The 25,743-nt window shown below is 32.8% G+C and overlaps 3 protein-coding genes and 1 long non-coding RNA gene across 4 annotated transcripts; 3 read left to right on the top strand and 1 right to left on the bottom strand.

Annotated features, from left to right (window-relative positions):
• Nucleotides 1-810: 810 nt before the first annotated feature.
• Nucleotides 811-9,939, top strand: LOC105250196 (T-box transcription factor TBX10). The gene is made up of 4 exons (XM_011256165.3): nucleotides 811-1,510; nucleotides 3,253-3,584; nucleotides 4,185-4,436; nucleotides 8,848-9,939. The coding sequence occupies exons 1-4, from the start codon at nucleotides 1,369-1,371 to the stop codon at nucleotides 9,391-9,393; spliced, it is 1,272 nt and encodes a 423-aa protein (XP_011254467.2). The 5' UTR covers nucleotides 811-1,368; the 3' UTR covers nucleotides 9,394-9,939.
• On the bottom strand, nucleotides 4,229-15,551 carry LOC105250195. The gene is made up of 4 exons (XR_889100.3): nucleotides 15,155-15,551; nucleotides 14,637-14,937; nucleotides 13,939-14,337; nucleotides 4,229-4,387 (listed from the first exon to the last, which is right to left on the bottom strand). It is a non-coding gene; the product is annotated as an uncharacterized LOC105250195 (long non-coding RNA).
• Nucleotides 15,552-17,272: 1,721 nt separating this feature from the next.
• Nucleotides 17,273-19,833, top strand: LOC105250197 (splicing factor ESS-2 homolog). Its single transcript, XM_011256166.3, has 3 exons — nucleotides 17,273-17,681; nucleotides 17,799-18,960; nucleotides 19,457-19,833. Exons 1-3 carry the CDS (start codon nucleotides 17,675-17,677, stop codon nucleotides 19,752-19,754), a joined length of 1,467 nt encoding a protein of 488 aa, XP_011254468.1. The 5' UTR covers nucleotides 17,273-17,674; the 3' UTR covers nucleotides 19,755-19,833.
• Nucleotides 19,834-20,738: 905 nt separating this feature from the next.
• LOC105250199 lies at nucleotides 20,739-24,379 on the top strand. Its single transcript, XM_011256167.3, has 5 exons — nucleotides 20,739-20,889; nucleotides 21,633-22,032; nucleotides 22,199-22,746; nucleotides 23,056-23,437; nucleotides 23,863-24,379. Exons 1-5 carry the CDS (start codon nucleotides 20,775-20,777, stop codon nucleotides 24,191-24,193), a joined length of 1,776 nt encoding a protein of 591 aa, XP_011254469.1. The 5' UTR covers nucleotides 20,739-20,774; the 3' UTR covers nucleotides 24,194-24,379.
• The last annotated feature ends 1,364 nt before the right edge of the window (nucleotides 24,380-25,743 follow it).

The following is a 25,743-nucleotide window of genomic DNA, read 5'->3' as shown; positions in this document are numbered from 1 at the left end:
TGTGATTGAATTGAAAGACTTAAAATCTTAACTTAATCCTTATATCTCCTCTCTCTTTCTCTCCTTTCTTTATTCCACGAATATAACTTATTTTCTTCAATATGTATAATTCGTACTTTATAATAACGTTAAGTAAACTTTAAATTAAAAATTATTTAAATTTTAAAATTATTAATCTTCCAAAGATTTTCAGAGTTGAATTTTTAAAAATTAAAACCTTTACGTATTTTTAACTTATCTTTTTGTATAGAGTTTTTCTTTCGCGATTGTATTATGCACATAATGAATCATTTTGTATGTGGAATATATTTTGCATATAGGGTTGAAAAATGTATTCCCGGGCGGCAAGATGAAAAGGTCCATTCCTGAGTCCATTGCACCTACCCCTAACATTTCTGACTCACCAAGACTCCGCCTTCCAACATCAAAGTAGAAGACAGAGGATCCATGCAGCATCCCATCGCCGATCAGCGTGGGTGCTCGTGTAGGAGGATCCTCAGAAAAGCCCTCCTTTCTTCCGCGTGCCTCCTTATGTTATTCTCTCTCTTTCTTCTTCAGAACGAATCCGCTAAAGAGAAACTGAGAGAAAGAGAGAGAGAAATAACGTTCTTTACTTGAGAGAGAATAATGTCTCGATGATAAGTCGCGAGGTAGTAGCCACGAGCGAGTTCTTTCTGATTCATCCGGGATCCGCGCGGCTTTGAGCGTCCTTGTCAGCGTCCGGACACCGAGGTGAGGACAAGTCCTGTTGACGGCAGAGAACAGCCTCTCGACGATGTCGGAGCTCGTCGGGTACTCGGTCAGAATCGGGACACTGCTGAAACCACGGTCGGATCTTCTTTCAATAGGTAGTCGCGAGAGATGCTGAAGAAATCGCTCGTTTCGCGTTACGTTGTCGACGACATTAATGAAGAGAGAGAAAGAGGAGAGGAAGTGAGAAAGGGAGACGACTAGAAATTTTCCCGATGAAAACGCTATCTTGTAAAGCGCGAGTTGAGATAATAATTAATGAACGATTAGTGCACGCGATTATCAATTATGATACATAGTTATGTACATATATAATTATTCGGATAATTTTCAGAGAGTGCGTGTTTTCTCAGTTAAAGGTGCATTGAACGTGTGTATCTTTGAATGAAAATTTATTGATGAATTAACGATGATGATGATGAAAATAATTTGTTAGTGCGCAAAGTGTTGTTTTTCCGCAAACTTTTAATTAAGTTCAAAATGTCAACGAATTGTGATTACAGTGTAGACCAAATTGAAAATTTCATCACATGGATTACGAATCCACACGTGAATTGTGTGTATCTTTCATCGCAACAATTGGTATAATAATAATTGATACTGATATTGTCAACGAAGATGCAACCGCAACACGAACAACGACGCGAAATTACCGCTGATTGCTGTTACCAGCAATGGCAGACGCATCATCATCATCATCATCACCATCACCAGCATCCACATTTGACTGCTATACCATCACCGATGCAACAAATGGAAGGTAAACCACATACAACACACGATACATACAGAACCAATAAGAACCAGACGCGAATTTACATCGTAATTAATCTATTTAATATAAACATAAATTAAAATAACGAAATGATCTCACCGAATGTTTTGATCCTTTTTAAGATTATCTTTATAATAGCGAAATTCTGCTTAATGTTTGCGTTTTTATATTATATCTTTTCAAAGCCATTTTTGTGTGATTAATTTAGATGGAATTTTAATCTTAATTAACTTTTAATAAACTATATAGTATTTATATTTCAAAACCGAACTTTAGGACTTTTTAATTAAATATCATATTTATCTTATTTAGAGATATAGATACGTTTTCAAATTATACTATTCTATCACTATTATTCACACATGATATATTTTTTTCTGTCTCTCTATTAAATTTTATTTAAATTATAGAACTCTATAATTTTTTTGTTTGTAATAATTGATTCTTTACTTCATGTATCTTCATATTATTATAATATCATGTTTTTATATATACAAAATTTATAGAAAGTCCAAATAACATACATTTATGTATGCGTCGAAATGGCGACGCGATTCTCAGTTTTCACAACTGCTTCTTTTTAATTCGCACATCGAGCTTTCCGAGTTTTTTCATTGCATTCTACGGTGCATGGTACTTATCGGTTTTTTTAGAGGACAAAGAAAACACATTGATTCTACAATATAGTTCTTCAAATTTCGAATTCGTAATTTAAAAAATGATATAAATTAATTAATGTCGAGCAAGTTGTATAAAATGACATTTGCTTGAGTAAAAAAGAGGAAAAAAGAAATGTTAGTGGATTAATAGAAAAATAATTACGTGATATGATCCATCGTAATAATAAAAATGTTGAACGAAATAGAAAGTGTTGTAAATTCATCAAGCTTTTTGACATTATCACATTAATATCACATTAGAAAAAACTTAAATTATTAATGTTGAAACTTTTTGATGTTTTCAATATTGAACGGCTCTATATAAAAATTTAATAATTTATATCACGATGGAAATAAAGTAAAAATGAGAAAACTCAACTGCGATTTGGAAAACAAGTTAATTTTAATAAAATTGACTTGACAAACAACCTGCTAAATATGTAATGCGTTTTTGGTAAGTCTAAATTCGTCAATTTCTCAATCATTTTTCACTATCTTTTTCGTATGCAAATCAATTGATTAAGATTATATCTATGGAAGTATCTCTCACTAATAATAAGTCCACTAACAATACTCTTTAAATTATGAATTTTTCAGTCAATTTTGAGTTGATTTTTTTCTTTATAAAAAAATCGAAGATTATTTTTGGAGTTTTTGAGTTAAAAGCAGATAAAAATGAAAGACTTTGAAAACTAAGAAAATTTTTTCAAAAGAGGGAACAAATAGATAATGAAATTTTATGTTTTTTCATTTTAATTAAATTGTAATAGAAATGGTTCATTTTATATTATAATAGAAAGAAAGAAGAAAAGAATTTTAATTTGCGGCTATTATAAAAATATATATTTAATAATATAATATTTTAAAAATCGCAAAGTTATGACAAATAAGATGACTTGTCTTGACATTTTAATTAAGAAAAGTTGTCTACAAATTTGCAAAAAATCCGCAATTAAAAAAGAGCACGCTTAATGCGAAGTACTCTAAATAAAACATAATGTTATTTTTCATAAATTTTATCAAATATTGTACTTATGTTTGTTGAATCGTTTTTCGTTGTCCTTTTAGCCTGTTTGCAGAGCGCCGGAAGAGTAAAACGATCGCGCAGTCCGAATCCAATGAAGGTCGCCTTGCCGGTCCAAACGGCGAACCCAATCTCTCCGTCAGCCACAGAATCTCGCAATGACAGCAATAACAACAATCGTCACCACGGTGATCATCATCCGAGCGATGACGGTGCATCCTCCGTCGAGGAATTAGGTGCGAAACGGCCGCTTCATCCGGCGCTAGTTGGCGCCGGTGCAGCTTTGGAGGCAAAGCCACTATGGGAGGAATTTCATCAACTAGGCACCGAGATGATTGTTACGAAAGCAGGACGAAGAATGTTTCCCACGTTTCAGGTGAAGATAATATTCGTTTGAAACTTTAAAAACAAAACACCGAGACGATGTAAAGACTTATTATTGATGATACAATCTGAAAGAGATTGATTATTAAAATATATATATAAATATATACAATACTTGAGTAAGATTAAAAATGAATTTTATAAATAACTCTCATTCGATAATTTAATAATATTTTTTTTAATATAATTTTATTTATATTTATGAGTTGATAGCCACTATTTAATTGTCGTTGGATGATGTAATTAAAAGTTTAATTTTGGAAAGTTATTCAACTTTAAGTCAATCAATTTTCAATATTAATTTTCTTGAAAATAAATCCTTATCGAACAAATTTTATTTTAAATTTTCGAGATGCTCTTTTATATGGAATTATTGTCTTTTTCAAATTAGTGTCAATATAATAACGGAATCTTTTTCAAATTAAATTACATCAATATAGGAAAGCTATAAGAAAATTTCATTCGTGGATTTTTTCTTAATCTAAAATATCGTGATAACGATTTTATCGAGATAATCAGATTGATTAAGAATATTTTACGCGAAATGGACGAAGAAAGTACGTGAAATGATGGAGATTTTGGTAATCGACAGTGTCGACTGTTCGGTTTGGATCCCAACACGGAATATCTGATGGTGATGGATTTCGTTCCGTGTGATGATAAAAGGTACCGATATGCGTTCCACAGCAGCGCTTGGGTTGTCGCGGGTCGTGCTGATCCTGTATCACCCCCCAGGATTCACGTGCATCCTGACAGTCCTGCAAGCGGCGCTCACTGGATGAAGCAACCAATCTCCTTCGACAAATTAAAATTGACGAACAATCAACTTGATGATAACGGACATGTAAGTTATGACATCGATCGAAACATTCACGATAGCAGAAAATATAATAATGCATTAAAGAGTATTTTAAAATTATCTCTTTTAATAAATAATCTTTTTCATGTTATTTAAACGATATAAAAAGACACGTTATCAAAAATGTTTTAGTACTTGGCAAATTTTAATTTTACAACCTTCAATATCAATTTTCAATTAGATTTCTAGAATCTATTTCTTTTTCTATTAGATTTTATCTAATGTTACAGAATCTCTTTTAAATAACTAATATCATCTTACATTCATCTACAGAAGAAGAAAGGAATAAGATATTTAAGCAATTAATTTAGAAAATTGATTCTTTTATAATATCAAGTACCAATTGTTTGTGAGAAGTGTAATTGAAGCAGAGCTACATTTGCTAAATCATAAAATTCGCCATTATATGATTTTACCATGACGTAACTTTATTCGAATTTTTCAATCAGTCGTTTCGTAAAATACATCTATGTAATAAAGTAGAACGAGAAGACGAGGGTTTCCACGTGTTTGTCGTTTACGGACGAGTTCGCCTTAATTGACCTGAGATACGAGCCTGTCGCTTACGAGAGAAATTATGAAGAGAAACAGCGCAACGCGACATTTTCACGAGGATTGTTCGCCGTTTAAAAGACGCCGGTCGTAGATTAATGTATCTCGCCGATCACACTTCTTTCTTTCCAAAGGAACATGCGTCACATGTGCCGGTTGTCTTAAAATAATTAACTTTATAACTGAGACCGATACGCGGTTAAAGACGATTTAAAGACTTCACGATTCTATTTTATCACACGAAATACGTCGACGATATGAAATATTACATCTACATAAATATATAAAAGAAATCTCTAAAACAGTCTCACATCCGTGAAAATTTCGTTAAATACATATTCCATTCCTTTAAAAAATTTCAATATTATGATTGCAATTATTACATATTATATGACTTTTGAGTTTTGTATTGTAAGCTTTTATTCTGTTATTTGTAATGTGAGTTTTTCAAAGATAGAAGAATTATTCGTGGGAAGAGATTGTAATAATTGTGCATTTTTAAGGGTTAATGCAATTTAAAAAGGCTCAAGTCCTGTCTGCAGCATATTAATCTTGCCTTCCTGTCGCCACGAGTAGAGCCAAGAGCATCGTATGTATATAAAGAGTAATGTAAACAGATGTAATATAAACTATGCATGCCATAGAGGCTCTGGGAAAGAGGCGTAGATTTTGTGTAACGTTCAGTGTATACTTCGAGAAAGAATTAGCAGTGATCAGCATATTGACTCATTTTTCGCTCGTATAACGTCAATCTTGATTCGAAATCGATTGTGAAATCTCTCGCAGAAGCGTAATGCTTACGAGGCGTAAAAAAATTTACTTCTTACGAATTATTTTGGTGTAATATAGAATAAGAATTAATTAAAGAATTAAATGAATAATTCTACTAAGTCAAAAGATAACAAAAATCAACAAATTTTAAATAAGAGATTATTTCAGAATTTGGAATTGTTTGAATATTCTAATAAAATCATGTCTTATAAGAGCGATATCAACTTGTATTGAGTCTCAGATTAATCTCTTAGCAAAGATATTTTGATTCTTTACGTGCAATAATCGCGTTACGGGCTCTCACAGATCCTTCATTATTTTTCTTTGATTATAATCTTCTTTTTCGATTGATATGTACCGATATCTACATTATACTGATTTATACAGATATTCAGATTAATATTTCATATGATATATATTTTGTGGATTGAAATTTTTAACTTTTGCAAGAGAATGTCAAAAACTTTCTCTCTACAATTATCGATGATATCGATGATATAAATGATATAAATGATTTAGCAATTCTTATCGAATCGTTATCAAAACAGCAACGTATGTAAATGTTTATGTACCGCGACCAACTGTCTTTTGGCTCTAATTATAATATCGTTTTCTTTTAAGCGCGTTTTATCTGCGATTTTTATAAGAGAACCTTCTTTCTCTATCTATATTAAACATACGAATTGTCAAGACTTTAAAAAACATCTCAAATGTCATACATTTGCTGTCGTAAGAGGTTTCGCTTCGATTCTCTCGATCGTGCGGCGTGGTGCACCTGCGGTGGTGCTTACGATGCTCAAAATAATTCCTCGTGGCCGCGTTCGTGCCAAATCCATCAAGCCGACCGCGAATGTAATCGCGAAACGGATTCAGTGTTGCGATGTATCGGCATACCAATGAACGACATGCGACATGCCGACATCGTACACATGTGTTGGTCGCGAAGGAGGTCAGGTGCTCTCGATTATTATGTTACGTATAATTTTTTTGCGATTGATTATCGTTTCGTTGGTCCTACAACGAACGAGATTTAGGTCTAAGGATATTGAGCTTTTACCTTGGGTAGAAATAATTTAAATTATGGGCGAATTATTAGCGAGTAGAAAGTTGCATGTCATTCAGAGATGTAATATTATATCTTTATTTATATTCTGGCCATACTTTGCTGATGTATACATATTTGAGAATATATGTATAATATATATCTGAAATAATGTTATGTAAATTTAAGATAGAAAAAAATTTTAATATTTTTTTTAATTTTTAAATTTAATTACCTCAGAAATGAATCTTGACGTAATCAAATTTTATTTGACATTTTCGATCGTAATTTTTTTTTTATAAAGAATCTTCTTTCCTCGATTGTGTATCACGATCGATCTATATATTCACTACGAAATCTGTATAGCATTCGATTTGTAAAATCATAAAAGTCGACGTATTCTCGAGACGTGATTTATTTCTCGACACTCGAAACATCCTCGACAGAAGAGGAAACTTGTGCTCAGACTCTTCGCTCGCGTTTCTCTCAAGAATATATGTCGCTCTTTTCTTTCGCGGGAAGACCTCTGACCCGTGACGAGAGGCAGTTCTTTTTCTCGCGCTACACAGAGCAGTTTGTTCCTTTAATTGCGCATCGAAAAATGTGGCACCGGGCCCTATAAAAAATCCGTAGGCGGGTCAGGAATGTCCGCTGATGCTCGTCCTTAATTGACATACTCGCTATCGCGGGGTGTTTCCGAATATTTCCGAGATGGCTCTTTAAATATTTTTAGATCCTAGATTTCATATTTTTAAGGTAGAAACACAATGGGTTGATAGAAATAAAATTTTAATTTTAAAATAAGCGTATTATGTTTCCGGGATAATTAATGTCTTAAAAATGGATTGTGTATACATGATACACATACTGTAATGTTCCAGATTTCATTTACTTCAAATAGACTTTACGAGAGTAAAATTACAACTCTAGGCTAGTATAAACACAGAGCCAAGTCTTAAAAGATATAAAGAAATCGTGAAAAACATGACGTGTCTAAGGTTTAGTTGAGAAAATTCAAGATAAGCTAAAGAATTGTCAGATTTAAAAAAATTGTAGAATACTCATGAAATGCGCGATGTATAAATGATAAAGGATTATTTCAAATTTTTGGGAGAATATTAGAGAGGAATATTAGAAGGAAGAATATGAGAGAGCAAAAAAAACTGATCGTGAAAAATACGCTTTCTAGAAAAGGCGTCCCAATTTTCGGGCCACACGCGCTTTTCCTCTCGTTGTAGAACACACACGTGTGCATGTGTGTGTATTTGGGCCTACTGACACATACATGCCATCGTGGAGCATATGCGCGTGAGTGCGCGGAGGGAAGGACGAGGGTGTCGGATTGCGGGCCGGGGGTTAGTTTTTACACTAATTAGTCACCGACTCTCTTCTAGCTGTCAAACATTGCGACCGCCCCCCTGTGGCGCTCCTTCCTTCCACCGAATTCGAGCTTCACGTGTCCTCATTCCTCCTCTTCTTCTTCCTTTCTGGACCCTTTTTTCTCCGTCAGTTTCTCATCTGATGATGACGACTTTACCAAATTGTAGCCATCGATCGAGCTACGTGAAAACGTTTGTCGACCTACATTTGTCACAATATTTGTAATACTGTGTTTTTTTAATCACCAGTTTGTGGTGATAGTAGCATCATAAAATTGAAAAAGAAGAAAATATTTTGGCTTTATAAAATTTAATGATTAAATTTAAATTTCAACTTTCTTTCTCTTTCTGTTTTAAAGTGAAGCTGATCAATTTAAATAAATATCACAAAGTTTATCTTCCACGATTGAGTTTAAATAATGATATGCTTTCTTCTTAAAAATTCATAATAAACGCAACTTGAGGCGCCTGCTCCAAATCAATGATTCATATTCTGCGATTTTATTTATTAGCGCGTTTGTCAAGAAGAGCGTGAAACCTGATTGAAAATTTGAATGATAAAAAATCCACAACAAAAAATATGGTAAAGTTGTTAATAGAATCACATTCTCTCCGCGCACGTTGAGACCGTTGATCCTTTCGCACGTTGCAGATTATCTTGAACTCGATGCATCGTTATCAGCCGCGCTGCCACGTGGTAGTCGCACCCTCGCCGCCCGGTTCAGCACCGGATCCTCGCACGGAAAATTTCAAGACGTTCTCCTTTCCGGAGACCAGGTTCACCGCGGTGACCGCATACCAGAATCACCGGATAACCCAGCTGAAGATCGCCAGCAATCCGTTCGCCAAGGGCTTTCGGGACTGCGAATCCGACGAGTGCGAGTCTGTTGCTGTAGCCGGTGGGATGCAGAGTCCGGCCAAGAGGCCGGCCACGGCGGCCGGAAATGTCGCTGGTCCTGCCGTCCTGTCGTCCAGTTACAACGCGATGCCAGCACCGATGCAAATTCCAGTGGGTATCAGCACCGGGACCTCCCAAGAGCATCATCAGTTTTACGGTGCGACGAGTGCCTCTGGTCCTTGGACGCATTATCCGAGTCATCATGGACAACCGTCGGCGCACGTCAACGCGGTTCATTATCCGACGCATATGCAACCGCATCCACATCATTCAGGAGCTTCTCTTTACGGACCACGATAACTGATCATTATTGTATCACATTGTTACTTCTCATCGATTTCTACATCGGCAACTTGATGTTCGAAGAAAAGTGATGAAGATTAAAACATACTTTTATATCGTTCGTTATGTTATTTTTCGTGGACAATGTGATAACCAAACTCATTGATTGAGAACTCAATGTATATTGAAGGAACAGTGGGAATGAAATATATCTTCGTGTATCCTGGTGCCTTTCCTTATAGGTCGCGACAATCAATCATTGTGTAACTTCTTATCGCTGAAGATTTAATATGTTCTAAAGATAAAGAATGGAGTTTCAGTGTCTTTCTCAAGGCTTCCTTTGTGGATCGTGAAAATTGGCGATTGTTAATATGATTTCTCTTTTTTATATATAGAAATTTGCGTCTATTTTGGATGGAAAAATGTGATCTTTCGTGAAAAAACTATATTTTCCTAGTGCCTTCTTAATGTTTAGAAACAAAGTGGAATATCAAAGTATTTGCACATTATTCTCGTCCTGATTCTTTTTTCGAACATGAGAATCGCTTTACGTGAAGTTATGTAAATTAAAATATTGTAGTGTTTAGATATAGCTATATTTTTATTTATAATAATAGTTTTCTGAGTTTATTTAAAATTGAAAGTAAGATAAAATAATTAATAGAGATGCCTTAAATGCTAATACTCGATAATGTAATTTGTACCAAAGATTGTACCAATATTTGACATATAAATTATGAATCTATATATATATATATATATATATATATATATATATATATATATTCAAGTTACGTGCAATAAAAATTTTCTAGTGGTTCATATATTTATATTATAAGCAATAATATTAAGCGACTAATTCATTACTTAATCACATTGATAATATTCATAATATATTTTTGCAAAATGTTAAGCGGGTCTACATAAATAAAATTACAATAGATCTAGAAATTTACATTCAAATTTTTTCTCTCATGTGTAACGTCCGTACAAGTAAACATTTCATTTTACGTTAAAACATGAGCTTAATTAAAAATATCAATAAAAAAAAATAACAAAACATAATGAGTAATATAAATTAAGATTTTATTCGCTAATTAATTTTGATATCATTCATTTTCAAATTTTTCTAAATTCTTCGAGTTAGGTTTTTCGCGCGTAAGAGATGAATCGACCGATCGAAGTCGCTAGTAAAGTCGCGGAAGACCAGGGCAAGTAAGTGCCTTTTGTAGGAGCAAAGTGCGTCTATTTATATTAGGTATCTCAAATGCCGAACGAGCTTAAAACGTTCTCGAGCCAAGACGGGAAAGTAAACGCGCCGTGACACTTCGTGAGAATAACGTGGCTACTAAGTGCCTTAATAAATTATGCCGCCCGGGTATGCTATTGTGCCTCTTTTTAAAGACCTTCATCTGTTATATAATAGATATTCTTTTTTATGACCAAACAAAGAATAAACATAAGAAATATAATGAAATATGTGCACTTATTTCTCTCGAACCTGCTCCTCTTTTTTTATAGAAAACGCGAATGTGGATTGAATATCCTACTTTACAAGCAAATTTTCTTCTTCTTTAATTTCTGAATTCATAAATTCTTAATTAGAAACTTTTAATAAATATTCAATACCAGTTTTATACAATATCTATATCGTGATATGAAAGTGTATATTTCTTTTCTATAATTTTGCAAGGATAAATAGTAGAGAGCCAGATTAAAATATATGACAAACACGCATATATTTTACATTAAAAAACGTGTATAACATTCGTTATACAAAATACTTCACAATTTCATTCAATTTGAAAAAATCTTAAATTTATCAAAATTTCTCCTTTGACGTTTGTCTATGAAAGAATTGATTTGAATTGAAAGAATCGTATTGATTTCACATGATAATTTAAATTAGCAATCGGAATTATAACCCGAGGATACATCTTCGCTGATCATCGCGAAAACCATACCTTAACATCGCGACTGTCGGAAATGACGAACTAACGGCGACGAAGCGAAATGGAACTCGAGCGTCTGAAGCCTCCGTGGACCGACCACGACGTACACCGTGATTGATGGCTGCGCAAGGAACTGCGTTGTGTAAACATATTACAAGCGTATGCTTAATGACTGTCAGTAGCTACAGTCTCAGTTCAGCTAAACGTTTTGCACTCGTCCATATTTTCAAAAATGTCCTCGCTCTTTATTAAAAGAGAAAAAGGAAGAAGAGAAAATATGAAACGGCTCTTTTGTTGCACAACATTTAAAAGATACTTGATAAAAAGATATTCATCATTTTTCTTGTTTAAAAGATTACATATGTATGAATTACATCTTACAAGATATGTGTGTGTATGCGTAAATATTAGGAAAGTAAACGATCAATATATATTCATATCTCATTCAAATTATGTGCAAGTTCGATATGCAAGTATAAAGGAAGAATTAAAAAATAATTGATTTGCATTATTATAAATTAAAAAATTATGAATTTCAAACAAATTCTTGCGCGACAAAATTAATTTAGTTCGCGAAAGAGGAACTTATTAACTTGTTCTGCGAAAGAACTTTTACGTTCAACGCAAAAGTATCATACACTGTATGTCGGCACAAAGGGGGGTCTTGCGCGTCCGTTTACTTTTGACACTTTAACCCTAGAAGTAATATAAGACCGCGAAACTCTTGGTCCACAGAGAAGCGCTTATCGACGGCGCGTGACGGCGCCGGCAGTAAAAAGCCGCCCCCCTGCCCTGCATATTCTTTCATCTTCGTCGTAGGTGTTGCGGCTAACCAGAGTTAATCCCCAAAAGGTCACCTGACACTGTATCGCCGTTGGTGACACCCTTTTTGAGTTTATGCTTGCAAGTCAAAGGCAACAGATCCCCTTGGTTAACTTAAAAAAAAGATAGCACTGCGCAAAAAGTCTTTACCACCAACGTTGTTCGAAAGGAATGTGTCCACATGTCTTTCGCCGAAAGAATAACGTTTTTATTACATTATAAAGGAATTGATTATAAAGTAGATTAAGAGACCGATTGTCATTTGATTAAAATTGATATTGAAAAATTAATCTAAAATAACTGCCACAATTTGATTGAAATTGACAATAAAATATTAAAATAGTATTTATACATATAGCTGTAGATTGTTGATAGTTATGAATAATTAATAACAAGTTATACAAACAAATACATTCGAGTTTTTTAATTTTGCCGGAGTTAAAGACATGCGAAGTATTTCTTTTTTTACTAAAGTTTTTTTTCATATATCTCTATTAGCTCTTGTAAACTCACTTTATTGCAGAGGCGTAACCATTGACTTCTAAAAAGGAAATGTCTGGAATCTTTCACCCTCTTCTCATCGTAGCATCTTTCTGACCACCCAATTTCTAGTATTCCCGAATGAAATTGGAACTTGGAATTTGGAAACATGTTGTTGTTTTACGAGTGTGAGAATTTTAAGTATTACATTCATATATTAAAGAAATTGCTTCATCTTGATAAATATCTTTCAGACAATAAATTGAATTATATATTATTCTGCTACGTTTTAAAGCAAGAAAATTATAGACGATTAGTATAATTATTATATAACTATTATAATCATCCTATGATTTAAGATAAATTCTCCATAGAAAATTTATTCTCATTAAAATTAAAGGAAAATATTATATTATATAAGAATACTATATATATAATGATAGAGTTAGTAAAAATTATATAAAATGCATTAAAATTGCGACTAAGATTTACGTATTTTATGTAGATTTGTATTTTCTATTATACGTATGTATATTACTATTGAGATAATTCTTAATTGGATAATTTTATCCTGGAAATTTTAGATCTCTCGTTATCGCTATTTCATTCATCGATATCGATTTAGAATACGCGTGCTGTCAATTACCGAACGTAACCCGAATATAACGAGAAGCGATGGGGCATGAAGACGCAGCATGAAAGAGCTTAATAAATCTCCCTAATTTTCCGGAGGTTGCTCGTTGGTCGCGGATCAAAGACCAACAAATGAATCGCTCGCTAGATGAAGGGAAAAAGGAGGTAAGAGGAAACGCGAGCACGCATCCACGTCTCTAAGAGGAAGGCGCTATATCCCATGGACCATGAATCCGTCATCGCAAGCTACCACGGCCCTACAATTCGTGCGTGCATATTATGGCAGGGCTTTTATAGTTTCCACGTCGTCAACATGGCGAAACGCTCTTTGAATTTTCGAAGAAGATCTTGAGAAGTTTTGTTTCATACATATACATACATATAAAATAGTCACGCACAACTCTCATGCGCGCGACCTTAATTAATGCTCAAAGATATTAATTCTATTTAGTTATTGATTTCAAATAAACTTTAAAAGAGAATTTCAATTTTAAGCGTTTATAAAAATGTGTAATATGATAAAATTATGATAAATGATGATTTTCCTCAAGATATGCATATAATCTTGGTTTGATTATAATAAATTAAATACGTAATTTTTTATGCATGTCTACGCAGAGATTCGTCTTTCTTTTCTTAACAGATATTACATATAAATAAATATCGATAATATTACCTTAATTTGATATCTCGATTGTTATGTACACCACATGTACTTTCGAAAGATCGAAAACTCTTGCCGCGACCCTCTGAAGAAGTCAACCGGCCAGATCTGAGGAAGCGTCGCGGCGCGGCGCGGTGATGTGCGACGCGACCAAGAAGTTCATATCCTGCGCACGAATACGGCCGTAATGACAGATTTACAGATTCCAGCCATCGTCCTCTTCCACGGGGCGATTCTTAAAGCGGAAGGCGCGCCTTGTACACACGGCCCAGGCCGAGTGCGCGTCAAATCGCACCTCGGCTGTTTACACTTTACGTCTGCAACCTTTTCCTCATCCCTCTCGTTGTCCCACTGCTCTCTTCTACTTTTACTGCCGCCATCCTCGCCGTATTTTGACTTTCCATCGCAGTCCTGCGTGTTTTATGTAGTTATTTATGTCCGCGTGAAGTGTCGCGTTCTCCACGATAAACGTAAAAATTAAAATATTCGCACAAAGTGTATAAATATATCATAGAATGGAGAAATTATATATGAAGAAATTATAACTATAATATACATCTTTTCGTTATATATGATTTACTTCTTCATATATAAAATCACTTTTTTTCTAAATACATTATTAATAATTAATTAATAACAAAAAATATAAAAATACGGGAAAATATAAGAGAAAAATATAACAAATTTTATAGTCTTAGAAATTCACTTACTTGATTACTTTTGAATGTTTTATGCGTCATGTAGGAGAGAAAATTTTAGAAATGCGGCATAAACGCGACAAATATATGCTACGGTTGATTTGGCCCGATGTTGCAATGACAGAAGATCGTCCCCTCTATTTACATAAAGTAAACCTCTTCTAGGCATCCATGGGAGTCACGGTCAGTGTCTGTCTACGCGTGCTTCGCTGGCTTGCTTGGACAGTTTTCACCCACGCCGATAGGCATGTCCGTTTCCTTCCTTTTTTGTATCTTTGCTTCCGTAAAGGCTTCACATGTCTCACATATTTCTCTGAAAAATAAATAAATATCTCTCTTAATAAATAGAATAAAATATTTAATATTATTTCCTTATTTCCCTGTATTTTAAATGTTTAAAATGTTGATTTACTTTTTGATTACTCTTGTTGATTTACTCTTTCATTATCAAATTCTAATTTTAATTTTTTTATTGAAATATAGACTAATTATTATTGTTTATATATCAAATTTTAATAATAATATCTTACTACAAAGTAACATATTGTAATGATCTAGAAGAAATTCCGCGAGTGGGCGGAATTGAAAGAAGAAACGACGTTAGCTTTCGGTGTTGGCACAAAGTGCAATTTACGACAGATTTAAATCATAAATGTTGGCAGTCATCGGTCATGCAATTATGAGAAACAAGTTCACGCAAAATAGTCGTGTCTATTCATTATTATTAATAAATCCGCAGTGCAAAATAACGATGACGCTTATTAACGCAATCAAGATACTTATTTCTAAAGGTTAATCACATTAAAATTCACCGATATTGAAACCAGATTATTTAGACGCGATTACATCGGTTTTGCGAAGACAAAACATTTTTAAGATCTCTATCACATTTCCGTTTTAGTTTGATCGATAAAAAAAATTAAAGAGTGCCTAAAACTTTTAAAATAAATTAAGAATTTATGTATATGTCTATGTAATAAAAGAATTCTCTTATAAGTCACTCATTCGTTGCGATTTGACGAGAAAGAAGGAAATGGAAACTAGGTGATGCGCATTTTGATGCGATTCTCTCGCGTTTTCGGTCGCGCATACAGTCGGCACGCATATCCTATCTCGCCGCTGGAATCCTCATATGTCTGTCAACATGATTCTCCAACACCTCGGGGTCTCGGATCACTTTGCTCGCGCGGATGCTCACGCGAGCGTGCGAGCGCGCCAGCAATACGAGACGTTGCAAACGATATCTCGTGTCCCATCCCACTGTCCCAGCTGGACCAAAATATCACTGGCGATTAGTGGCCAGAGGCTCAGGGCCGTATATTCACCGCGGCGCCTGTAAACAAGAGATATTAATTCAGAAACGTTTATGTATAATATATATGAGACGATTGCAATTTAATCTTCCCTTTCTCTGATACATCATTTTTATCTTAAATCTATTTTAAATGATCTATGAAACAGAGAGATCATTTTATTTGTGATTTCATGTGTCAAAAATATGAATATATCCTAATACACAAAATTTTTATATAAAGTTTTTAATTATTGAGCTAAATAAAAGCTAAATAGAATTCTGGCTGAGAAGGAAAAAATATCTTTACAACAATATATAATTTTGCAAAACATTCTCACGTACAAGAATATATTGTTATAAATATTAATGAAAATGAATATTTTATGAAAATATATATAAAAGCATACTTGATATTGAATTAAAAATATGTATATATATTGTAATATCTAGCTCTAGCATTTTGCCAATATCTGAGAGCTAATGATACTTTAATATATCTTTGATGATATTTTAATATCTTAATAAATTACATGCACAGTAATTTAATGACGATATGTTGTTGTTTCGCGAGGATACAGAATTTGTAGACTGTAAGGTGTAGGTGATGTCGGAGTTTTTGAGAGAGTTAAAAACGAAAGCAAGAGTGATTAAAGAAAGACTTTAGTACACCGATGTTTATTCGGAAACAGTTGAGAACAGACTAAATACGAGATGGTGATATCGAGAATGGTTCGATTTAATTTTTCAATACAGATATATATATATATATATATATATATATATATATATATATATATAAAGGTTAAACCGGTTGAAAAACAGTGAGAAGATTCGAGAAAGTTATTGTTTGGTAGCTGAAATATGAAATTACAAGAGACAACTTAAATATAAATCAAACGAGAACCTAAAACATGATTACATACTTTTTTTACATGCACAAGAAAAGATAAGAATAAAGAGTTCTGTCGGAACAGTTGTAAATAAAAATAATTTAATGTTTGCATTCCATTAACGCGCATATTACCTATGTTCTCGGAAGCCATTGCGATTTCAAATTCATATATAATTAAAGTTCTCAAATCATGGAGTATGATTATTAAATCAGTTTACACATACCTCTCTATCACGTATTCTCTGTCAGATAAAAATAAAATATACTCAACTTTATAAATACATTTTTAATGTTGTACAAGTTTCGAATAATGCACAAAACTTTATTGGGAATTCTGTCGCGAATTGAACTTCCATGTACTGCCAAACGATACACAACCTTGACGCGAGATGGCGCCAAGTCGCATATCAGATGTTGCGTTATCATATGTCGGTAATGTCGCACACTACACGCACTAACATTGTGACATTAGATTTGGTTTTTCTATTCTCAGCTGTTCTCAGCTATACTATTTACTCTATTATATCTTTTGCATTCTATTACATTTAAAATGAGATATAATTGAAAGAGAAAAAAGGCAAAACAACAAGTGAAAATCGAAAGAATATACTACAAGTGCAATTAAACTAACAAATTTATCACGTGTGAGTGTATCATAGTAGTGAAGTATGTCATGTGACCCAAAATATATTCTGTATGTTTATAAAGGAACATGATTTAATACGTATAGCTATGTATTTATAAAAGAGATTTGCAAAGAAAGAAAATTTTCTATATTATTAAATGTGTATGTTCTCTGTAACAATAACAGTGAACACGAATTCGGTTACATAACCTGTATTTGTACTTACAGTGTTATTCAAAATGAGTAGTAAGTATTAAGTGTCAATATAAACGTAATTAAACTATTTCTTTATGTTAAGAAATAAGAAAATTTCTATTCCTTTATTTATTTAAATTCTTATTAATATTAATTTCAATCTTCTAGATTCCATCATGGATAGCCCAGGCTCTAAAGCTCTCGAAGCTGCCAAGAATATAAAAGATTTGGCTATATTTAAGAAACCTATTGGATCTGCGAAAAAAAGCAAAAGTACTCAACCAAAGATCTTAGATGAAGACACATATATTGAGAAAATGAGTGAAATTATACAAAGAGATTTTTTTCCACATCTAGAAAAATTACAAGCACAGAATGAATATCTGGATGCTTTAGAGCAGAATGATATAAAAAGAATGAGAGAGTTATATGCAAAATATAGTTCTGGTCGACCTGTCACAGAAAGACCAGTTAGTCCAGCAACTTTTGAAACTCCGCAACGTAGAGCTGAATCAGATGAATTACCATGTACCTCTGAAGTATCATCCCAGGAAACACCTGTCGAATATGCAAAGAAAGATAGTAAAGAAGAAAATAAAACCGGCCTCGATGATTATTTGAGTTCTCACACAAGCGAAGATAATGCTAGTTTTGAAGAAATGATGGTCGAGGCGGAAAATAAACGTAAATTGAAGTATGCCTGGCTTTATGAAGCAGAAGAGAAGTCAAAAGCGTGGCTCACTATCGACAAACCTACGACTGATGTTCTAGCAATCGAAGGATCAAACTCCAGGCCCAAACAAGTTGATAGTTGGACTTATAAGAATAAAAATTACATTATGTACATTCCTGATGGAGTGGAACTTACAGCTGAAGAGAAAATAGAATTAGCTAAAAACAAGCAAAGTGTAACACATGAAAATACGAGATTGAGGATAAATCCATTTAATGAGCAACAAAATAAGGAAACTATCAATGAATTAGCCAAATCGCAATCCAGAGCTAACGATGGTAAAATCGGTGTGGACGGCAAAGAAGTAGTTAGGAATGCGACGCCGCGGGTAAATGGCTTCAGTTTTGTGGCGACGCCAAGTCCAAGACCAGGAGAGTGTGAAAGTCCATTGATGACATGGGGTCAGATTGAAGGGACACCTTTCCGATTAGATGGTGGTGATACTCCATTACTGAGAACAAGTCAAGGTCCATCTTTTAGAATAGCAGAACCACCAAAAAGGGAGCAGTTGGCATTGCAATTGGCTGAAAAAGCTGGTGAAAGGCACAGAGATCGGAAGAATAAAGCCTTAGAGGCAGCTAGAAAGTCATTAGCCACGTAAGTAATATTTAAATAATATCAATGTTAAAAGGAGCAATTTTAACATATTGATATTTGTGAAATTAAATTTTTATAAAATTAATGAAGTAATTGTATCTGAAAATATAAATTTTTGTATAGAAAAGTATTTTAGCTCATGACATATGTTATTTAATATTTTTTTCTAAATCTTTAAATTCTTATTAAATTTGATTCGGAAATTTTTAATAATCTTATTGATAAAATTTTCAGTAGAAAAAAATGTAACAAAGTTACACTTTGAGTTACATTTTTGTAATATGAAAAGCATTTAAAATAAATTAATTTGAATAAAGAAATATTTGCTTATTATAATATAAGTTATCTCGTAACTGAAATAAAGAGAAATTTTTAATTTTTTTTCTGCATGTAGAATTATCGTCTTTTCGGTTATCATATACTTAATGTATGATATATTTTTGGTAAAAAGGCTAATAAAAATAAAATAATAATAATAATAAATCTATTTTTTCAGTCCATCACCGAGATCGACTATAGATCGCTTGAGCACAATGTCTCCTGCAGCGAGAAGATTAGCGACACAAAAACTCCGGATATCGAGCACACCATCGCCTCGACGAATATTATCGTCGAGGACTCCGTCTGTAGGTATCAGGACACCTAACACACCACGTGCAATTACGTCAGCTAAAGACGCTATCTCCCAAAAACTGGAAACAAATACTACGCGAATACAAGGGCCCGTACTTACTGATAATTTACTTAATCTACCTTTGCAACGTCAACGAGCATCGGATTTTTTTAATAAATGAAAATATTATGTTTAAAGATATGTGGAAGAATTTTCATGTAGAACTCAAACAATGTATAAATATTAAGTTTGTTTGTATATATTAATATTAAAGAGAGATTATTCATATATGATATAATATGATTAATTATAATGTTCTTACAATATGTACAAAGCTTTAAATTTATATTTTATTGAATATTATCTACAATTATATATTTTGCTTCATATTTGATATTATAGTTTTCTAATTAATGTATTTCTGTATAAATTAATGTTATATTTTTTCTTTTTTACATATAATTATAGATTTATTAAAGAAAAGTTGGAAAAACAAAAATTTTTTCTATCTGGAAATGTAATTAATATTTGAATATTGATTAATTTTAAATATCTTAATTTGTATACGATACTTTCGAAGTGTCATGTAAAAAATGTATCTTATTCTATATTAAAGTTTTTTACAATCTATAATTAATTTTTATTCTTTTATATCCTTTTCTGCACAATATAACTTATTAATATTGTCTTTATGTAATAACTTTTATCTCATTTATAGAATTTTTTGATAATGTATATAATGTAAAAAATTATGAAAAAAGTTGAATTATACGATTAATGACCTAACTCTTTCATCATTCATTGAAATCCGCGTACCCTCTATTTCCATTCTGCTGTATTTTTGCACACATTTCGTTTATTGTTACACATACAAATACGGAAATCAAATAACCGATTGTCAACCGGACAAGATTCGTTTCCTCTACAAGATGATTATATTTCTCGACGAACGTAAATGTCGTGAAACTATAAAATGCAGTTTTTTGTATTTAACGGAACATGCGAATTCAGGAAGCGGCGGTAAAGTCATAACAAATTCATCGCGTAAACGTTACAACAGGAAATATTCGGATCCGCGCAAACAGTCATTGTTTATCAATTGCAAAATCAAATCAGTCGCTGAAAATCCGGCAATTTTTCATATAAATGTAACGCCGGGAAAAGAGGAGAAGAAAGAAAGAGTATTGTTATTGAGACAAATATGAGGTCTTCTTTGATCTTGGGAATTGCCGTTCTGACGATAGCGGCCACGTCTATCGTCCAGGCACATCCATCCAAAACCAGATCAGAACACACCTGCGGAAGTTTAGGTCCAGGTATGTGTGAAATACATTCCGCATACAAATTAATAATTTTAATTTTATTCTAATTTATCTTTGCGATATGCAATTTTAAAGTGATCAGAATTTCTTTCATTCGAAATGATTCAAATTTTTTGAGATACCTAAAATGTATTGTTATAAGAAAATTTTGCTATTTTATGTGATAAACTGAAATATTATAATTATAAAATATGAATTTTCACAAGATAGTTAAAAGAGAAATAAAATTAAAAAATTTAATTTTTTATTTATCTTCAAACGAATCTTATATATATCCAACACATAAAATTTGTAAATTTATAAGCTAAAAAATAATTGCCTGTAGCATTTTTTTCTTTATTACATTTCTTATATTTTTGCATTTATTATAATCGATGTTATATATTTAATTTGTCACGTATTATATAAAAATATCTCTGCTTATATACCTTTAGAAGTTAATTAAATATTTTTTGTTACAATCTATCTTATTATATCAATATATCTTATTATTATTCAAAACTCTTTTCTTAAAAGAATGGAATATTTTATTTACAATATTAATTTTGCTTTTGTTTTCAATTTTTTAGTGCACAACACATATTATTAATATTTTTTAGTGCACAACATATATTAATATTTTCTGTACAAAGAATTTTCTTTAGGACATAATCAATAAGATTATGTAATAATAATCATAATCATAATCATAAAAAGTAAATGATACGGGTCCAGATATTTGTATTTTCAATTTTCAGGTATCAATGCCTGCAAATGCGGGGAAGTGGTAGTGAAAGCAGCAAAGGTGCAAAAACCACTGGTATATGCGTCGCCACAAGCAATCAATGAAGCTGCAATAGCACGCGAAGCGGTTGGAAGATTTTCCGCAGAAACGGGATCCGGAAGCATAGCATCTAATGTCATTTCCAATCCCTATTCTAGCGGAATTGTTAGCACTAGCAGCAGCAGTAGCAGCAGCAGTCATAGCAGCTCTTCAGCTTCTTCCTCATCTTCCGTCAGTGTTCTTGGAGGAAGCTCTTCCTTCAATACTTTCTTGAATGGTGCGAGCTCCAATTCTGGTTGCGGATGCGGAAAGAAATCCGAACCTCTGACGATGCGCGAACTCCTCTCCGATACTAATAAACAAATCGTGCCCAGGTATTTCATGTGCATTCATTTATCCATTCATTAACATGTATCATGTATTGCGATTTAAAAAACTTGAAGTTATGATGATCTATAGATGACACGGATTAATCTGCTACTTTACATATTTAACTTGTTAATCATTTTTAAATGATAATCTATAATTGTTTATCGATAGCTTCCCACCGATCGGTGACTTGTGTTATCCAAGCAAAGTTCAAAACGGCAAAGTCCAAGCAATTACTACAACTAAAACTAAAGTGACACCGGCGTATCCCAGCAAAATTACATGTTCCTCTCCCACTCCTGAGCAAGTACAAGTTTGCGTACAGACACTCAATGGACATGTCGATGAAGCTGGAATGAGAAAACTCGGCTTGACATCCACATATAACGTAGCGTCCGATGGATTGTTTCGCAGATTAAGCAGTATAAATGCATTTGGTAGCGCAAATAGTTTGGGTAAATACATTTCCAATAATGCAGGCAGTCTTGGAGGGTACAGTAGCTCAGGCAGTGTAGGATATAGTGGTGCTAAAGGCAGTGTTGGAGGATACAGTTCAACTGGAGGATACAATACGTACGGATCAGGATATGCAGGTACCAGCGTAGGCAGCCTAGGACAATTTAACTCCAAAACCAGCAGTTATGAAAATGAATTTGGAAGCGACGTTGAAGTTGCTGGAAGCTACAGATCTAATTGTGGTGACTTTGGTGATGAAGCGGGTATGTTTCTAGAAATACATTTTAAATAAAGCTAAAATAGAGATGAAAATAGAACGAGATTTTCTATTTTCATTTACATGGATGAATCAAGAAGTTACAATTGTATGAAATTAATAATAATCATATTTGTTTCTTTTCAAATTCGATAAAATTATAATTATTCATAGACAAAATTAATTGATTAACTTATACTTATTTGTATGAATATATATTCGATCGATTATAATTACGCACATTAAATACATAATATATTCATTTTATGCATTATGACAGACTACAAGAATAAAATGATACATTCATTTATTTCAGATCTTCCTAAAGATTATTCGTATCCTCGATTACCTGCGGATCCGGTTTCGCTCTCCTTGGCATACAGAAATATCTTCTCGCCCATAAATGTGGCATACAATAAGAAAGTGAGATTCGTGCCGGAAGATAAACTGTCATTTGGTCATAGAACGATACCAAACGAAACACCGTCGAATAAGAAGAAATTAGAGGTTCCTGAAGAAAAACTTCAGATTCTCGATAAACCCGTCGTAGAATTAAAACCGATACCATCGGTTCCTATCACCATCACTTATAATGAACAGGAAGAAGCTAAGTTAGCCGAGCTCGAGGCCATTGAACGTGAAAGAATACATCAGGAAGAAGTCGCTGAAGAACAGCCAGGACATTTTATTACATACGGGTAAGTCGAGAGAAATACTTTAGGAGCAAGTGTTTATCAAATGATCCGTCAATATTTTCGCGATTAATTAATTGTTTCGTGGTGTTTAAATATTTATGCGTTTTAGAGATCTTTTTATATAAACATATTTTTAAAAAGTCACTTTTAAAATTCACAATATGTATATTATATGTATACATTTCTAAATTTATTCCTAAAATCAGAATTTCGTCATTTTTATAATTAATGATTTATTTTTAAAATTACATTTCTATTTAAGAAAACGAGAAATTTTAGAAGATGCAATATATCCTTAAAATATTAGTTCGATTATTACATACGAAGTACTGTAATACTTAAAAAACTGATAAATTTGCGAAATATGATTAATTCGTTAAGTAAACTGCTTCAAACATTCATATATTTGGATGTATAACTTGTTTTAGGGACCTAGGATTTACGCCAATCAATGGAGCGCTACCGGGGAAGTTGTCGAGTCCTGTACCCTCAATGGGTGCTATCGACACGTTCAATGCAGAAGATGATGACAGAGGTTGCGGTCCGGTAGGTCCACCAGCCTCTGACTATGTTCCTGGCACTGTCGTGATCAATCAAGAAATCGTGAATGAAGACGAAATCGAGGATGGCATCCAGACAGATGAGGATTACGAACACAACGATGACGACGAAGAAGACTACGACGAGTACTCGTCTGGGATATTCGATAGGCTCAGAAGTTCCGCGCAAAAATACGGTCATCCATGTGGGGTTCTATGATCTCTTATATAAAAAATACGAAATGTGAGAAACATTCGTTTCAATGACGATTCATCCATCGAGTTGAGTCTTAGTTGTTTTGAAATGAAGACGTAGACATCTTCTCAAATATTGTACTAGTCCTAGTCCTACGTCTTTGTGATGTCTTAATGTTACGATAATATAGCGATTATAGAGAAAAGAGAATCAGAAATCGTTGAATTTATTACAGAATCCCTTCTTCTCATCCTTGACTTTTTATTGATTGGCAAAATATGCTTACTCAAATAAAAAATGAAGTAAAAGAAAACTTATTAAAATATTTTAATTATTGAATTAAGTTAAATGATCTACTTTTTAATAAATATTATAGAAAATCGACATTATATAACAAGCAAAATCTTAAGAATCAGTATTTTCATTCTATTAAAAGATTTAAATAAGAATTGTACTTGTAGAGAAATTATTCTAACAAATCCTTGTAATAAACTTTAAATTATTAAATATACACATATATTCATATACAATATACAAATATCTTTTCCACTTTGCTCTATTTTGCTATTATATCTTTAACTTATTTTATAATAAATTCAAAACTAAATGTATCTCTCCTGTTATAAAAATGATATAAATTCAAAAATAAATGTATCTCTCCTGTTATAAAAATGTGACATTTTTATAACACTAGAAGATCTTTATTGAAATAAATGCGATAAAAGGATTCTTATAATAATCTTATATAAGAATTTATAATAATAAAAATAGAATATCTTTATAGTCATAAAGAGTTCGTCGAAATGATTTGTTAAAAGCTGGATGATTTTCTATCTATCGTCTATGAAATGTGCATGGCAACATCGCCAATAAGATTTATGAGCTCCCTTCAGCTTTCCTGGCTAAAACATGACTGTCAGCACGTCATAAAGTGTTTCGGCCGGGAAAAGGGAAGCACCACATGGTGATGCACGATGATGGTTGCGAAGGAAACATAATGTATCTCCGAAAGTATAAGAACGAAGCCCGCACGCGGTCGCTATTTAAAGATACGCTACGGATTCTCTCTTGTACTCTTCTCAAACCGTCTTTCCTTTTTCTCTTCTTTCCTCGCGAACGCACACGTAAAATTTACGATGCGTATGCACGCATCGGGCTGTGATTTATTTCATTTACATATACGCGACATAAATTACAAGCAGCGAGTTGAATGAAATGAAAAAATCCATGAAATGACTGCGAACGAATGAGATATTAATTTATGATATAATGATGGCATAGCAACATTTAAGGATGCGAGTTTTATCTTGATGCATAATATATATACAGGAAGCATTTTATGTGATCGTTTTTTAATATCTCTTCTAATTTTGATGATACAAAAATAAATGAAAAAAATCTATTTATTTTAAAAAAAGATCTTTAAAAATCTTTTTTTAGAAACATTTCAGTATTGATTTTTTTTATGGAATTGCATTAATTTCTTACATAAATAAATTCTTTCTATCATTCAGTTTAATAAAAATATTAAACTAAAGTTATCAAAAAGTAAATAACTGTAATTGTAAAGTATT

The sequence above is a fragment of the Camponotus floridanus genome, unplaced genomic scaffold (genome assembly GCF_003227725.1).
Source record: "Camponotus floridanus strain SB8 unplaced genomic scaffold, Cflo_v7.5 scaffold105, whole genome shotgun sequence".
Lineage (NCBI taxonomy): Eukaryota > Metazoa > Arthropoda > Insecta > Hymenoptera > Formicidae > Camponotus > Camponotus floridanus.
The sequence above is the reverse complement of the archived record's forward strand: the minus strand, read 5'-3'. Positions and strand labels throughout refer to the sequence as shown.